At 36.9% G+C, this 19042-nt stretch overlaps 1 protein-coding gene across 1 annotated transcript in view; it reads left to right on the plus strand.

Moving 5' to 3' along the window:
- Positions 1–10613: 10613 nt before the first annotated feature.
- ctsf (cathepsin F) overlaps positions 10614–19042 on the plus strand; it is a 34155-nt gene continuing 25726 nt past the window's right edge. The window contains exons 1-3 of the mRNA XM_039769072.1: positions 10614–11151; positions 16675–16791; positions 17241–17322. Of these exons, the coding sequence (XP_039625006.1) occupies positions 10903–11151; positions 16675–16791; positions 17241–17322 (448 nt within the window). The 5' untranslated portion in view covers positions 10614–10902. The remainder of the gene's footprint in view (positions 11152–16674; positions 16792–17240; positions 17323–19042) is intronic.

Genomic DNA, 19042 nt, shown 5'->3' on the forward strand with positions numbered 1-19042 from the left:
TTTTTTATGACGGCTGGAGTGCCAATTCTGCCAACAACTCCCAGGTTTTTCCCTGCAGGTTGGAGGGCCTACATGTAGGTCTGGATGCAGATCAACATCGTACCCATGATGGTGAAATTGCAGGTTAAGTGCCTTGCTCAAGGGCCCAATGAAGTAGAATCACTTTTGGCATTTAATAAAATAATAATTACTCCCTATGATTTACTAATGTATTAAGTGTGAATGATGTAAAGAATAAAAAAACAGGTAAAATACCAGGAATTTCCTAAGCAAGTGTGAATGAAATTTGCTGTTTTAAAAGAATATTAAATATTAAAAGGGGTGGTGTTGCTGCTTCATCGATCTAGCATCCTGATTTTGGATTTCATAACCAGTTGTGTGGAGTTAGTATGTTCCTCCATGTGGGTTTTCCTCTGGGTAGTCCAGTTTTCCTAAAACATTCCCAAAGACATGCAGGTTAAGTCGATTGGTACCAGTTTAAATGTGGATTTGTGCTGTAGGCTTTGGACCCCCAAGATGCTAATTTGGATTAAAAAGGTTTGAAAATGTTTTACCAGGAAAATGATGTTTCTCAGTATATATAAAATTTGTCTTGTCTAGTTCTAAATATATTCACCATAAAACAAAAACATAGGGTAAAAATTCCTTTTCTGTACTACTTCTGTTGTGACACTGAAATATATATTATAATATAACATTCTTAAACAAATTGAATCCAACTTATGATCAGAGTTGCAGGACCATATGTTGCTAACAAGGCATTAACCTATCCTGTACAGGGCTTTAGTCCATCAAGAAACTTACTCATGCACTCCTCCACACCCGCACATAGACAGGACATACAATACATAGAATCTTTAGTTAACCTAAAATGACATGTTGCTGTATTACAGGAGGAAAACTAGCAAAGATGGCAAAAAATCCACACAGACAAGTAAAACACATCCAAAACAATGGCTGCTAATCAAAGTTAGAATGCTGGATCTGTGAGGCAACATAACTCATATCTCACAAGGCCACCTAGACTCCATATAATATATCCATCCATCCATTTTCCAACCCGCTGAATCCAAACACTGGGTCACGGGGGTCTGCTGGAGCCAATCCCAGCTAACACAGGGCACAAGGCAGGAACCAATCCTGGGCAGGGTGCCAACCCACCGCAGGACACACACAAACACACCCACACACCAAGCACACACTAGGGCCAATTTAGAGTCGCCAATCCACCTAACCGGCATGTCTTTGGACTGTGGGAGGAAACCGGAGCGCCTGGAGGAAACCCACTCAGACACCATATAATATAGTTTAAAATCATTATCAATATGTGATTTTTGTCCCATTTTCAACTGAAATTCAGATACTTTCTAAATATCTAATATTCAGATGTTTATCCTGTTTGTTGTCACTTGTTTCAAATACTGTAGGAGGATGGGTTAATAAAAACAATTTATTTGAGTTTTAGCAGCCAAATATAAGTTACAAAGCTGCTTTGCTTTGTAATTTACCATAATAATGGTATTACAAAGCTAGTATTACACTTTACTCTAAGTGCAAAAGTATGTCTCTTATAATTTAATACCCGATTAACAGCTTTAATTTCAGGGCTTTTTTAGGAAACAGCTTAAACCATCATGATCAAGTTATGTTCTAAGATGAGAGAAGCTTTTAAGAAAAAATTACAATAGGAAACACAGTTCCTTGATATAATCACAAGCGTTTGATATTTTAAATAAAGCAACTACTACAATTAGATCAGATTAATTGTTTAAGAGAACAACTGGACTGGTTTTTCTACTCAAATTCTTTTGGGACCCAAATTGTATAGCAAGGTGTTAAATGGTTGAATGAATGATAACTGATTCAGAGTCTATTATCAACAGCCATAACTTTACTATAAAGAGGAAAAATTAAATCTGAAACTATACAAAATGATAATGCATTTTATCATATTGCTCTCTGTTTGTTTTAAATATGACATTTTATGACATAAAATCAGTTAACCAGCTCTGGACCATCAGCCCATATGATTACATTTGATTGTTTCCCACAAATGAAGGGAAAGATGTCTAAGTTAATATTTTTGCTTTCCACTTCAGATAAGAAGTCATACTTTTCTTTCTTTCACAAAGCATTTCCCTAGTTTATCAATAACAAAAAATAAAGATTAAAAAAATATGATTTACAATTGCAGCAAAAAATGTGAAACTGACTTTTGTTTAAATCTGAAATTCTAAATGACGCTATTGCTTCAGTGAATAATATTTATTTGCAGTAAGAGATTCTGCTTTTGTAGCCAAAACTGATAGGGTAATAGTAATAAATATTTGAATTACAAGCTCAGGAATAAAGTTCACAACAAATCAATTCACTTTTATAATCAAAAGGATTACTCATACTTTGGGTATTTTATTGCATGACTGGCTGATATAAAAAGTTGATTTATCATTGGGACAGTTCTGATAACATTCTAGTCTGACAATATTCCACAGATGTAATAAACCTTTCACATTGTGAAAGTACAAATTATTTTTAACATAACTAGCTTAATGTTAGGGTGGCATGCAGATGCAAGAGTAAACAATAATGTGTTTGATTTCTTCACCTGTTCATTCTCTGTAAGAAGTTTCCAATGTTCTCTCCATGTTCATGTGGGTTTTCACTAGGTACTTTAGTTTCTTCCCATCTCCTGTTAAGTTGTTATGTTAAGTTTTGCTGGCCAAGCACAAATGATGTTCGTCAGTGTGTGTACATGCAGAGAGCAAGTGCATCCCTTTCAGAGCTGGTTTCTGGGATTGGCTGTACCTTACAATGACATTTTAATAAAAAGTTAACAATGGATGCAGACATGTTTTAAAGTTTTAAAGTTATAAAAATAGTTTTGACTGGTAGACAATAATGTTAAAGGGAAATGAAAATACAAGAAACACAATATTCTTTATCCAACTATCATTTGTTTTGGTGAAGCTCATATAAACAAAAATCTACACAAATTGGTTTTTAAAAATGAACTTACTTCCATTAATTTTGTATATTTAAGGAGGTGTTCCTGTGTTCCTAAGGATATCTCCATGGTTTTTGGAAAGTAAAGTTTACACTGCATAATAAAACTGTTTTGTTTTATGTTTTTGAGAAATAACAGCTCTATTAAGTTTGGCCAGGGATATATATCTCTACTATACAAACTGTGCTGCCACTAACTCATCTATACAAAGGTTTTCCACCGAGTCCTCCATTATTCAGATATCTCACAAAATTAAATCACTACATTTGACCTTGTTGTACATGACTCCAAATTGTTTCAGAACATGCTGAAGATCATAAACAAATGAGGCTGAAAGGACATCATATGTAAACAGCAGAGGTGCACACATCAGGTTTCCACATGTAATGCTGTAAAAGCATAGGCTGTGCACAACACATTCTTGGTAAACTCCTAAACCAACTTTTTTACTAATTCATTTCCATTCATACTAAATCTGTAAGGTGAATTTCATAATATCTCTGGGTTCTAAATAAATTTAAGCAAAAACTTGATGAGTTTTCATTGTGTCAGAGCATTTTAAATACTTAGAAATACATGTTACAAAGAAAAAAAGATAATTTAAAACTTATTTTTTCAATATAAAGGACAATATTAACATGTTAATAGACAGTCATTCCTCCATCTCACTTTAGCTAATGTAAGTTGTGGCAGGCAGGCATCCCTGCTGGATTGGACTCCCTTCCTGTGCTTGTCTAGGAGGCAATGGAAGAAAACGGACCTGAAAAGAGGCTGGGTGTCTTCTGTCTACACAGAGCTTGGCGCATATGATGCCATATAAGGAATGGGTATGGTGCATCCCAGCAGAATCAACGGAGGAACATTACCAGTTCGGGAGGCCAGCTTAAAGGAAGGACAGGGGAAGCAGAATTATTTCATACTACCCCCAAACTGGTAGATAGCAGCATCCCTGGGGACAGGTACACCCATGGACAACAGCAGGGTATGTTGGGGGTTGCACTGCTATACTGCAGGCCTGTGGTGGGTCCCTGGGTGCCACCAGGAGGTGCTATCTCGGGCTATGCTCCATGGTCTTCGGGACGTCAACCAACCCAGAAGTGCTTCCATCGGGCTATGCCCTGGCACTGGAAGTACTCCTGGGTCCAAGATAAAAGAAACTACCCTGCCACTTTTAGGAGGACAACACTCACCTGGAGGCGTGGAATAGAGGAAAAGATGAAGAGAAGTATTGTATGTGCATTTAAAGACCACTGTGAGGAATTTGTGTACATAAATCACTTATTTTGATCCTAGGGCTTGTGCTTGTGTGGTGGTGTCTGAGGTTTGGGGTGCAGCAGCGCTCTCTACTGTCCACACTAGGGAAATTAATACTATAAAAATTTATATTCTTCTAAAGTTTCTATACCCTTTCAGAGCCTCAGTTTTTTAAGTTAGACTTAATTGTTAATTTGTTTACTTGAGATTTGAAAAACCATCTCCAGAAAAACCTAAAGAAGAGGGTTACATGACGCTTACATTTATTTTCTGTTACTAGGCTTAAAATAGGCTTCAAATATACAGTATGTACATTAACACTTTATACAGTATGTATATTAAGACTTCAGAAACAAACAGAAGTCAGTGAAACCACATCTGTATTGTTAGCACTAAAAATGAAATTTTTTTCCATGTCCTCACTGTATGTTTTGGCCTGTGCTAAAGTCGATACTAATTACCATCAATTTACAAGCAAAGCAACCCAGTGATCCGCACAGCATACCAGACCTACCCACACAGACATAAGGCTGCAATTGCTAACTTGAAGAGGGTGAATACTTATGTGATCAATTTGTTTGTGTTTACTTTACAGAGATCTGCTTTCACTTTGATATTAAAGACCATTTTTCTTGTAATCACTGTCAAAATTAAATCCACTGCTATTCAATGTTGTGAAATAAAAAAGTGAAAACTTCCAAGGAGTAAATATTTTTATAGGCACTGTACCACAAGATATGCCCAAAGTGCCTAAGGCCCAACAAAGAAGAAATACTGAACCCATTATTCCTAAGAAAGCTTAATATTCTGAACAGCCCCTCAGTGCACAGGCACAAACAATAGTTAAAAATTTTCCATTTGTTAACTAAAGTCAGAATGAGGTGACACTCTATTCTACTGCTACAAATTCCAACTGCATGTTATATATTTACAAATTTTGAGTAACTCAATAATCTTCCAGACCTTTTCATGAATATGGGAGATAGAGATGCCTCCCCAAATAAGAAGCTGGGTTCTATTCCAGTGCCAATCCTAGAGCTGATGCTAGTCTGTGCTTTTCAAACTATCACACAAGCTTCACCTTATTTTCTATTGTTCATCAACAAAGTTGTCCATTTAAAATTTTTAAGTACAATGGCAATTAAAGCAACAATTCATCTAACTACTTTTGTAACTTTTGAACCTAGTAATTCTAATACAAGATCTTAGGGTAACAGAGCTTGGTAGCATTGTGCACAGACAAGAAATCAATCATTGGTGGCAGCAGCCCATCTAAGAGTACATTCATTCACATCTCACTCCCAGTGTGCTTACATGTGTTTTAATAACCCAGTTATTTATTCACAGATACCTTTTTTCTAAAATGACTTATTCTGTTTAGAGGAACCTGGTAATTGGTCTCTGAGAAACCTGTTTAGCACCCATACATTTCACCAGTCATTTGGCCATGTAAACCCTGAACCAGGTTACAAATAAGGATTTTGCGGTCTATGCATGTCCACTGCACTCATTTTGCTAGTGATTGGCATTTTAATTCAATGTATTGCTTCATTTCTTTCAAAACACCCATTTAAGTGAATCAATTCTTTTGATTCATTTGATTCATTTAGAGTCTAGTGCATATAGGATGTCCAGAGATGGGTCCTCTCTGATCACATCACAAATATATAATTTAATAATTTGTACATTATTTGTATATATATTAATATGTATGCATGCAAATATATAATTAATATTATTGTTTTTAATTCATACAGTATTTAATTAATTATCTATACTGTAAATGTATAATTAATTTTACAAATACTGTATTATTAATTACATGTAAACTAGGGAGCTCTGCCCCCTGCTCACTTTGCTTGCCCACCCCATGGTTTGGCTAACTGGATATACAATTTTAAGAGATTGTTATTTTCATGGAATTTGTTGCATATGCATTATTTTCACTTTTACTTTAAAACTTTAGTTCAAACAATATTTGGAATTAACTTTTCTTCAAGATCGCATTGAATTTTGATTCTGTGTTTGGACCTACATCGTGACAACGCAACGTATAAATGCCCATGAGTGAATGTCGTTTCTTTCTCTCTTATAAATAAACTGACTTTTTTGAATGTTTGTCAATGCTCTTTCTTCTTCACTTAGTTGTTGATGTGTCATCTAGAATGTATAAAATTATTGTCTTTATAAAATTTATAAGAGCTGAGAGTGCAGTTTGTATGTCTGCCAAAAGCATTCACACAACTAAGAGCTGAGAGCACAGGAACTGTGTCTGACAAAAGGATTCACACAAGTGAGGTTAGGCTTCATGCTTGTTTTTGGATTTATGGCAGATCATGAAGATGTTTAATTCATTTTTGAGCAGTTTAATGACGTCCAAGCATTTTGCCAAAGGAGAACTCTAGAATTGTATTTGTGCATGTAAATGAAGGTTTTCAAGAAATCAGGTTTCTTCCTTAACCAGGTTACTCACCTTATCCTGGTTTTGTGTGTGCATGTGGGCTAGTAACCATTGTGCTTGGAAAGTGGCCTATGTGAAAAATGTGAAAACCTGCAAACTCTGTTTTGATCTCACCTCAACTGGAATTTGACCCAAAGCTTCACAAGCTTCATAGCAACAACATTAATCATAGCATCACAAAGCCACCCCACAAAAATCTGTCACACTTAATTTTAAATATCTCCTTCACAGAGCACACTTTCATAAACTAAGTGCCTTACAAAGTATAGCAGAATATTTTCCATATTAACAATTGCCTGTGGTTCAGAAAATCAATGCCTTTATGTATTTAATCAATAAATGCTCATAAACTAAAAAAATGAACTATAAAATACAACCATGAGTCAGAATAAATGAATAATAAAAACATGAAACTATACATGGGAGAGTGCCTAAATGCCACTAGTTATCTTAACATTTTATAAAACTCAATCTAACCAAACCTACAGCTTTCTCTTTTAACATAACCACCCAGCTACAATATCTATTAAGCTATCCATCTCTCCATCCATCCATCCATTCTAGTATTTTTTTTCCTATGAGAGTTACAGGGGACCAGAGTCAATACTATAAATAATGTGGCGTGGACCACTAAGGCTGCAACATTCACATTTTAATAAATAATAAGCTGTGCAGCTGGCACAATTATAAAGCAATCAGTTGTCACAAAGTTGAAATGTGGCGGTGACAACAGGTGCAGTGGAGAGGCAAAAGCAAGACTCCCACCAAAAAAGGAATGGTTTTGCAGGTGGTTGCCACAGGAAATTGTTCTCTTCCTGTTCTCTTCTGTTCTCTTCTCATCCTTCCTGACTGATTCTTCTCCAGTTTTACATTTTGTTAGTGCCTTTGTCACTATTGGTAGCACGAGGAGGAACCTGCAGCCGATTCAGGTTGCACAGGTAGTCCTGCTCCTCCAGGATGGCACATCCGTAAGTGCTGTCACAAGAATGTTTGCTGTGTCTCCCAGCATAGTCTCAAGAGCATGGAGGAGATACCAGGAGACAGACCATTACACAAGGAGACCTGGACAGGGCCATAGAAAGGTATCAACCCAGGTAAAGGACCAGTATCTTCTCCTTTGCCCGAGGAGGGGAAATAGGAGAAGAACTGCCAGAGCCCTACAAAATGACCTCCTGCTGGTTACTGGTGTGCATGTTCCTCACCAAACTGTTAGAAATATACTCCATGAGGGGGGCATGAGGGCTCAATATCTTCTAGTGGGACCTGTGCTCACAGCCCATCACCAAGCATTTCAATTGTCATTGGCCAGAGAATACACAATTGGTATCTCCACCACTGGTGCCCTGTTCTCTTCACAGATGACAGCAAGTTCACAATGACCGAATGTAACTGACGTTAAAGTTAGGAGATGCTGTGGTAAACATTATACAACCTGTAACATCATCCAGCATGACTGGTTTGGTGGTGGGTCATTAATGGTTTGGGGAGACATACCTTGGAGGATCACACAGACCTCCACATGCTAGGCTACAGTACCCTAACATCTGTTAGGTACTGGGTTGAAATTCTCATCGGAACTGTCAGACCCTACGCTGGTGCAGTAGGACCTGAGTTCCTCCTGGTGCAAGACAATGCCAGGCCTCAAGTGGCCAGAATCTGTAGGCAGTTTCTGGATGACAAAGGCATTGATGTCATTGACTGACCCAAACATTCCCTAGACCTGAATCCAACTGAGAACCTCTGGGACATTATGTATCAGTGTATTCAACATCACCAAATAGCACCACAGGCTGTCCAGAAGTTCACTAATGCCCAGATTTAGGTCTGGGAAGAGACCCTCAGGACACCATCTGTCATCTCATCGGGAGCATGCCCAGATGTTGTTGGGAGTGCATACAGGCACATGGGGGCTTATATATACTACTGCACCATCATTATGAGTTTTCGTGATGAAATTCATACAAGTTGGATGAGTCTGTGATTTCAATTTTTGACTGTGGTTTTCATTGTGAGGTTAAATCCAGCACCCAATGGGTTGTTGATTTTGGTTTCCATTGACCATTGTTACATTATTTTGTTCGCAGCAAATTACACAGTATTATTCAGTAAAGATTTTTCACTTGAATAGTTTGCTCATCGCGATGCAATGTGTGAGTTAACTGTTCCCTCAATTTCTTCGAGAAGTGTATTTAAGTCAGATTTCATGCAGCAATAATATTTCATTTTGACAGTTACTGTTCAAAATATTTGACAAAATTATATGACATAACACTTAATGTTACCACACTATGAGAAATTTCAGTGCAAAACCCCTAATAATATGCTGTGTCACTCTCTACATGGCACTTAAATTGGTGTGTTTTTTTCACACCTCCCAAAGATTGGTGTGTTAGTGTAGATGGCTTCTCTAATTTAGCTTCGTATGAGGAACTGAGGGCATATGTGCTTCTCTTTTGCAGATAACTGGGCTGGATCCCGCTTACACCTTTTGTTGGTAATGAAAGTTTGGATTCTACACAACCCTGCAGATTTAGTAAACAAATGGATGGATGCAGGATGGACATAAATCAGTAACAGAAACAAAATAGTCTTCATTCTCACAGTTTTACAAAGCAACTTACAATTAAGCTATTTTCAAAGCGGGCCCAATGCCATTTAACCCATTACAGTGTCCTTCAAACACTGCAGTGAATCTCATTCATTTGATAGGGGAATGTGCCAAATTTACCAGTCCATTTGATACAGTTACCTGCATTGGGCTGGGCACAGTTCCAATGTAACTTAACAAAGGGATCTGTCTTTTCTCTAAACTGTGAAAAAAGGGGGTGGACCGATGCCATTTAACCCTTGAAAGTGCCCTTCACACAGAACAGTATATCCCATTCATTAGATGTGGGAGTGTGCCAACGTTCCAGCCCATTTGATCCATTTACTGACATTGGGCAGGACAAAATGTAACTACATTTTAACAAAGGAGTCTGTCTTTCCTTGAAACTGTAAATATTAAGGTGACCCAATTGCATTTAACCCTTTACAGTGTTCTTTAAACATCACAGTAAATTCATAGGATATAGGAGTATGCCAGCATTGCTAGTCCATTTGACCCAGTTAGCTGCATTAGGCCAGGCAAAACCCAGCTGCAAGTATTAACATTTCGGTGGCCCAGCGCTATTTAATACCGTATAGTACCCCTTAAACATCACAGTCCCATTCATTAGACAATGAAGTTTGACAGCTTTGCCAGACTAGTTGAGCCATGGAAACGTGCTGTAATTATCAAAGTGATCTATCTTGCTGTTAACGATAAAAAATTAACTTGTTGGCACAAATCTGTGAATAAGTATCTGGCTTGAAGCAAGTAAGTAGCTGGGAATATGGAGCCGACCGAAAAAGGAGCAGCGAATAAGTAGCTAACTTCAACCCAGTCTAGGGTTGCCAGATTAGAAAATTAGAAATACGGGACACTCTTAAAATCTCTCACTATATTACTATATATACAAATTTATGCCCCCTACTCACCTAGACCAATATATTATATTAAAGTGGAGACAAAGGTTAAAAACATAAAGCAAGGATTTTAATGAGTTATGAGGAAAACAAAAGTAAAATCATTTGAAAATTATTTAATACAAACTAAAAAAAAACTTTGCAAAAGTGAAATAATTTGAAAATATTTATTTAATACAGACAACAGAGAAATATTATTATTATTTAATACAGGCAGTTAGAAAAAAGTGGACCGTGAAAAGTAGTAACACACACTTTGTTGACACTGTATGTTGCAATGCTGATACAGAACTGCACAGCTGCGCAGCTGGAGAGCAAAACGTCAGGCAACCCTAACCTAGTCTATATACAACATCCACATATTTTCAACTGTGGCAAAACAATGCACTTAGGGCAATGACCGCCTACCCTCCTCAACCCCCATGCTGTTATACATAACGGTTTACTATTGAAAGAACAATTAGGAGGCTGACCAGAAAATTCAGCTACCATCAGTCCGTTACACAACGCGAATACTCCAGCAAAACGACAACTTTGTCTGCAAGTGGCCAGTTGTCAGGTGACAGTACGAAGAATGCCCGCGAGGGTTGCGCAGAGGATTTTGGGATGCTGTTTTGACAGGAGGCTTCAGTGAGCAAGCAGGCGAAAACATTTGAGGAATAAAAGCAGCGAAGCAATGGCCGTGAGTCAAGTATCGCAGAAATGGAGAAATCCCAATAACAAACTGCACCTTCTGTTCCTTTTCTCACTGCTGCTAGGGGCGTTAGGATCGGTGAATGAAACAGGGAATGCGCTGTTGGTACCAGAGCCGAGTTCGGACCCAGGCGTGATGTCAGCGGCACGTTTCGTGGAGAAACGCTACAACATGCGTTCCAATGGCTTATATGTGAGGCGAATCAGCAGGATCGTGTCCGCAACCAAGCAGGTACTTTGCAATGGGCCCAACAGTGATCAGGTCTGGATATGTATCATACTGGGGCACGTACAGTACAGTTTTCCGTTTTTCGGAACTACGTAAACATAATACGGACTGATACTCTTACACGTTAAGTGGTCTTTCAAACAGTAGCCTATCATTTAGATCGTATTGCCTTTGGAGCTGATTTATTGATGCGTCTCTTGAAAATATCGACGCATCTTGCAAAACAGTTAGTAAAAGCTAATATTTTTGGGCCACTGATTTTGTTTTATTGCATTTCCAGTTCGGTGTATCCAGCTAATTAAAGACACACTACTTAGTAGTGAATGTTACAAATTACACAGAACTGGTTTCATACTTACTGTTTTTTTCAATGAGACACATCTGGTGTTACTTTTTAAACGGGTCACTGGATCACCCGTCATGCGGGCACAACATTCGAACTGGCGACTGTCAATTAACGTCATGTAGATGTGTGCTTATAGACTGGCGTCCCGTCTACGGTTGGTCTATGCTGTGCTGTTAGATTAGCTCAATCGGTTCACATCACTCAACGACCCATCATTAGTTTAGACTGATTAACAAATTAATGAATATGTTATTAGTAATATAATAGGTAGCAGGGATAAAATAATTAGCTGAAAGTTCAGTATCTTTTAATCTTGACATTATTTAGGGCACATGGGTAAATAGAAATTGACAAGTTTGGCATAGGGCTCCTTCTTATCAATGCTTTTCCAAATAAAAGTGCTTTAGAATAAGATAGTTGATGATTTTTAGCAGTATATATTAAAATGTATTAGTGAACATTTACTAACAGTTAATCATTCAGTAATAAATGTTTTATGTGTAGCAAGTGATTCTAGATTGGCCAAAAGAAAGTGTATTCTGTAAAAGAGAAAGCCAATTTAGAAAGTGGATGGATGAAAATTGATTACATTTTTAAAGAAAGTCGGTTCAGCAGCAACGTGTTGTTATTCGTTGTATATATCAGCAAAGCTCAAGGTATTAGTGAGTATTTCGTCTAGTTCAGGCATTTAAGACACATTGGACTAGGCCATATGTGCCAGATGGTTTCAGGAATAATCTTCACTAAAGTCTTACAGAATGACCTAGAGGAAGATATTAATAGGTACCTTTATTCAACAGGTAAAGTATTGCTTAAAGTTTTTCATATTTCAAACAGTCATTGTTTATTTTAATTTCACTCGTTGTCATACAGGTGGTAAAAGACAGTGGGTCCCAAGTGAGCAGCTGAACAAATTGAATAAACACTTTGTATTCTCTTGTTTCAAAGAGGTTGATCCTTTAAGGTGAAGTAGAATATTACACCATTTTCTTTAGCTAATAGTACACTGGTGACTTTAAATTGCCTATAGTTTGTTTTAAAACCTTTACGAAGCAATTTACATGTGCTCTGTTATACTTATATGGCCTTTCTCCAAGAGCCAAGGTCTTCTCCCACAGTCAGAAAAGATGTTGCGGCCATGAGTTTCTAAACTAAGGTTGTGTGACTATGCCAGTGTTTAGGTTTTCGGCCCTGGTTATTTCCTTCTTAATGCCCATAACTGTCAAGATAGATTTCATCACCCCCAAACTCTGAAATGAAAGAAGTAGGTTTAAATATTAATGTGTAGGCTTATGCTCCATTTGCAGAATGTCTTATTGTAAATACTGGCATTTGTTGGTGAATCTGTCCTTAGGCTTTTTGCACATGTAAATGCAGTCATGCTAAGACTATTAAGTTCAAATGTAAGCTTGTAGTCAATTTCAATCATTTCACAATAATGCAGGCAAACAGGAATGTTAGGTGCAGGTTGTCTTCTTGTAGTTGTTGTGCTGCTTGTACATGAAATAAAGGTGTACTAATCACAGAATCAGAACATCTGTTGAGTCCAATTAAAGACAACTTTGAAGACTTTTCTGTTGTATCATCATGTTGTATATTGCCATGCTTGTTCTGATTGTTCTAGAGTTCTAGTGCTAGTCCTAAAGGGGATGCAGTATTGCAAAGATAGATAGATAGATAGATAGATAGATAGATAGATAGATAGATAGATAGATAGATAGATAGATAGATAGATAGATAGATAGATAGATAGATAGATAGATAGATAGATAGATAGATAGATAGATAGATAGATAGATAGATAGATAGATAGATAGATACTTTATTAATCCCAAGGGGAAATTCACAGTATGTAAGACATTGGAGTGTAAGAATATATTTGTAGAAATGAGTGTTCAGTCTAGGCTGGATTCAGAGTAATTAGGCTTCCAAACCAGCATATTATTATTTTATGCTTTACATCCATTCATCCATTGACCATACTATTTTATGAACTTGCTTATCTAGTGCAGTGTTACAGGGAGTGGTTCCTTTTATGGCAGTTATGAACATATGGCAAAAGTTGAAGTTGAATGAGACACTAATCTGTTTTTGGACATACAGAACAGCACACCCTCACTTGCACACATCAGGTCTATTTGGATTCATCAAACAAACGACCAGGACATTTCCATACGTTTGGTTGAAAAGAGTACAATTTATTATTATTAGCATTTTTATTTTTGTCAGATTTTACTTCATTTTCTGTCTTTAATTCAAGATGACATGTATGATGTAAATCCTTAAAAAACCTAATCTGCACATATTTTACCAGTTTACAACATTTTATGCTGCAGAATTAGTTAACAGATAAGTAATTTTTGATATACTGTGCCTTCCCAGAGTATTGCCACATTTAAATAATAATGTCATTTTTTTGTGGATACACAATCAGCCATTTGGATTTGAGGTGAACAGATGGGTTACAGAAAAAAAAAACACAAAATATCAACATTTGAATTTCATTGTCTTTAATTTTCCTCACACTCAGTTTCAGGTGAGTGTAACTGTTGGAGACACTGATTTTAATCTGTTTATTATTATTCAATGATTTATATCCTGACATGGTGGTTCTCAACCTGTGGGGTGCGCCCCCCTAAAGTAACAAAAAAGGGGGCACAAAGATGTAAAAAAAAAGAAAAGAATTGAAAATATGAAAAATACATCTATTGAAACCAAAACAAATTAACTTAAACTACATTCTTATACTAGAAAAATAAATATAGAGTTAGATAAATGTCGATAAAAGTTAAGTAGGTATAATAAAACATGTAGCGGTGTATCGGCAGCAAAAAATATAGGAATAAATTTTATTAGGGTCTCAAAAAAATGTTAGGGGGGCGCGATTAAAACTGTTATGAAAAGTTAGGTCGCAAATACTTAAAGGTTGAGAAAGGCATAACATAAAACAGATTACCGTTTGGACATTTTCTGAACTATATTGTGTTTGGAAGAAACTATGTATTTGAAATTAGGTACAGACTAATGTATTGGTCTGTTTGAAAGAGTTTAGATTCAGTTAAAGTGTATATAGTGTATGTAAATATATTCATATACACTGACTGGACACTTTATTAGGTACACCTGTTCAACTGCTTGTTAACAAAAATATGGAATCAGCTAATCACATGGCATCAACTCAATGCTTTTAGGCATGTAGACATTGTCAAGACGAGCTGCTGAAGTTCAAACTGAGCATCAGAATGGGCAAGAAAGGTGATTTAAGTTACTTTGAACGTGGCATGGTCATTTGTGCCATATGGACTGGTCTGAGTATTTCAGAAACTGCTGATCTACTGGGATTCTCACGCACAACCATCTCTAGAGTTTACAGAGGATGGTTTGAAAAAGGGAAAATGTCCAGTAAGCATAGAAAGGCAACAGTAACTCAAATAATCACTCGTTACAACTGAGGTATACAAAAGAGTATCTCTGAACACATAACATGTCAAACTTTGAAGCAGATATAATACAGCAGCAGGAGACCACACCAGGTGCCACGCATGTCAGCTAAGAACAAGCAACTCAGGCTATAGTTCACATGAGCTCACCAAAACTGGACATTAGAATATTGACAAAACGTTGCCTGGTGTGAGTCGTCTCAATTTATTCTGTGACATTCGGATGGTAGGGTCAGAATTTGGCGTCAACAGCATGAAAGCATGAATCTATTCTGTCTCGTATCAATGGTTCAGGCTGGTGGTTGAAGTGTAGTTGTGTGGGGGATATTTTCTTGGCACACTTTGTTCCCTTAAGTACCAGTTGAGCATTCTTTAAATGCCACAGCCTACGTAAGTATTGTTGTTGACCATGTCTATCCATTTATGACAGTAGTGTACATATCTTCTAACGGCTACTTCCAACAGGATAACACACCATGTCAGAAAGTTCAAATCATCTCAAACTGGTTTCTTGAACATGACAATAAATTCACTATTCTCAAGTGGCCTTCACAGTCATGGGAATCTAGCCAGTAGAACACCTTTGCGATGTGATGGAACGGGAGATTTACACCATGGATGTGCAGCTGACAAATCCGCAGCAACTGCATGATGCTATCATGTCAATATGGACCAAAATCCCTGAGAAATGTTTCCAGCACTTTGTTAAATCTATGCCACAAAGAATTACAGCATTCTGAAGGCAAAAGGGAATCCATCCCCTACCTGCAACGTGTACCTAATAAAGTGGCCAGTGAGTGTATAACGTGGTTAAAAAAATGTGTCAAAAGAGCACAATGATGATCACAAAAACTTTATGTACACAGAAATTGAAACCTCACTTTGTAAGTATGAAACCTTTTCCTTTATAAAATTGGCTCTTCTTGTGCCTGAACATGAAGTATTAAAGTAAGAAGAGAGTGTCAGTGGAAAAATATCCATCCACCATTTTCATACCCAAATAATCCAACTCAGGATTGAGGGGTTTTCAGCCTAGCCAGTATCAAAGCAGAAAGCAAGTCTGCCTTAGGGTGTCAACTCATTGCAAGCCTAAACTCAATTAGGATGTTAGATGAAAATTGGAGTACCATTATTTTTGGTGACTCTTCAAATCTAGCCAGTCATTTTACTGTCAGGATGGGTAGCAGAATACAGGCTTAGAATGCTTACACAAGCTCAAAACTGTAATATAATGACTGTAAAGTGAATATATAAGCCCACATACATTTTTAAACATAAAAATCATTCCAATGTAAAGTTCAGTTAAAATAACCTAACCATATCTAAATATTGATGACTCCAAAGGATCACCTTCAGATACATAGACAAGAAAGTCTCAATTATAGCAACAAAATAGGATTAATTACTTAAAAGGCAAAATGCTGATGGTGATGCATAAGCATTAATCAGATATTCAGCCTGTACTGGAAGCACCATTGATCAATGCAGTATTTTTAGACTGGCTTGAATTGTTTGGATTTGTTTTGTGCAGTACATACATTCTATGTAAGTAGAAGCTGACTTAACAGATTTTAGACTTATAATAAAAAACAGGTTTGCTTTATTTATTGCAGTTTTATTATTATAGTATAGGTAACATGCTTACATTCATATTAATCCAAATGTTTTTAGGTTGACTCCTGTGGGGAAAGGCGTTTTTGATTTTGTGATTGTTGAAGCACGTGTAACCTTGCTTTACAGGTTGTTGAAGGCCAGAAGTACACTCTTGTCCTGGAATTGAGTGATACGTTATGCAAAAAGTCAGACGCTTTAGACCTGGATTCTTGCAGCTTTCCCACAGATGCCAAAGATTTAAAGGTAAGCAAATATGAATGAAATAAAAAAAGTAATTTTAACATTAGAACTAAAAGTTTAATTGTGCCATATTAATTTCATATTCTTTATTAGTTGTTTGCTGTAGATGTGTTCAGTAATCAGATACTCAGTGTGTACAGTTTAAAGAAGAATTCAAACATAAACAACAAAGCTTGGCTATATACTGTAGCTGTAAGCCCAGTCAGCCTTTTGGCGTCAAGCAGGTCTCATGATATGATCCTGTCTGCTTAGTCACAAGTTCCCTGGTCATGAGAATATGATTCTCCCAATCTTTAATAGAATGATTCTGAGTGTGTTGGAGCATATCAGCTTATTTATAGTTATTTTTGTTCAGAACATGTTTAGTATAGTGCACAAATTACAGGAAGCTGGGGAAATGTGGAGTAAAGATCACACCTGCTGCAATTGACCTCTGTGTTTTTTTCTTGCAGAAAGAAATCTGTCTTTTTGAGGTGTGGGACATTCCATGGGAACATAAGGTCATGCTTCTTAAACAAAAGTGCCATCTTTCAGGTATTTACTATTAGGAAAAAGAAAATATAAAGTAGAATCAGGAGAACATACTAACAGTGTGGTTGTCATGTACAGATAGTAATATCTGGACCAGCTGAACAAATCTAAGCTCAACCCCATTTCCGCATAGGTCCTAATCTTGTATATAATTTGTAAAGCAAATGTCTTCAAGTATCCAACTAATACCTAGCTGTCTGTCTATGCTGTTTATTCTTAATCCAGATTTTATTTGTCTCTGGCTTCTAAAAGCTTTTTAATGGAGGTGGGTATTTTGTATTTGTCTGAGTCTTTTGCCTGATGTCACAGTCACCAGACTGTTAGTAACCTCACTTTTGTTTCTAATGCATCACTTTGTGAGAGAAAGAGGGAGGGAGAAATAGAGAGGGTGTAGGCCACCATGTGATAAAAAACTCTTTTTTACTTAAAGTATGTTTGGAATTCAAAGAAGGTGGTAAAAGCCACACCTTGACTTGATACTGAACCTGTTACATAATAACAAATATGAAAAAGCATTTTACAATAATTATTCTATTGCTATTTTTCTGAAATTATAATTTATCATATCACAGATATCTAAGCTTTCAATATGATATTCTGTGGATTGTCTCAGCCTTTGATCCTGATTTCAGTGTATTCTAAGGTTGTAGTGAGCTCCATCTGTTATCTGTTATCTTGACCCTTGCTTCTTTGTCCTTGCCTATATAGATGATGCGTTTTTTTTATCTTCCTCAGATTGCTTTCGATGATAGCTTTGCTGTGTTCTGCAGCTTTTAAGGGTGTCACTGTACCTATGGCACTTGGTTAATATGTGTTAAAGCTGTCTTCCACATTATAGAATACTCTTCGTGAAACAAGGCATTCACTTTACCCTCTTGTCATGCTGTGTCGCTAGCACAGAAAAACAGGGTTGGACATGTTCATGATTATCTATAGAAGCACACAGACAAATGCATGCTTTTGATTTGTGCTGCTTTTACAGGTGCGATATACTTTATGCAGATTTGTTGCTCATAGGTGCCTGAGTGTGTCCATCATTCTTGGCAAAAAGTCATCTTCTTATCAACACCTGGACTTCAGAACAGGTTAGCTAACTGAAGCTGACCATGTTTGGGCCTGGCCAATAATTTGATGGGAGACCATCTAGGACTGGGGTTGCCAACACCGGTCCCGGAGGACCACAGTGGCTGCAGGTTTTCATTCTAACCTTTTTCTTAATGAGTGACCTGTTGCTAATCAACTTCTCTTAAACTAATTGTAACTGAGTTTCTCTTGAAGACTCATACCCCTTAATTGTTTCTTTTTCCTTCATTAGCAGCCAAACAATTAAGAGATATAAAAGGAGCCAAAACAACTGGTGTCCATCATACAATATCTGAAAATAAAGAAAGATGAAGGAATGTTCATCTGCTCAGGTCCCCAGTGTTCTTAGAAAAAGAAAATCAACAATTTCAGAAATGTCTGCTAATTACCACGACAGCAGCAACAAGCCATGGAATTAAAGAACAAGTTTAATTGACGACAAGACTTGGCACCTAATTAAGCAACTGGTTGGAGTGAAATTGGTTGGAGTTTGAGGCCCTGACTTAGTTGGTCTTCTGTTGGCTACCACACTTCACATTTCATTTCTGTTTGGATGCCATTTAAGGAAAGAAATTAAGCAATTCAGGGGAATGAGGAAGAAATACAGAACTAATCTTGAAAAAGTAATTCAATTAAAATG

The sequence above is a fragment of the Polypterus senegalus genome, chromosome 11 (assembly GCF_016835505.1).
Source record: "Polypterus senegalus isolate Bchr_013 chromosome 11, ASM1683550v1, whole genome shotgun sequence".
NCBI classification, from domain to species: Eukaryota; Metazoa; Chordata; class Cladistia; order Polypteriformes; family Polypteridae; genus Polypterus; species Polypterus senegalus.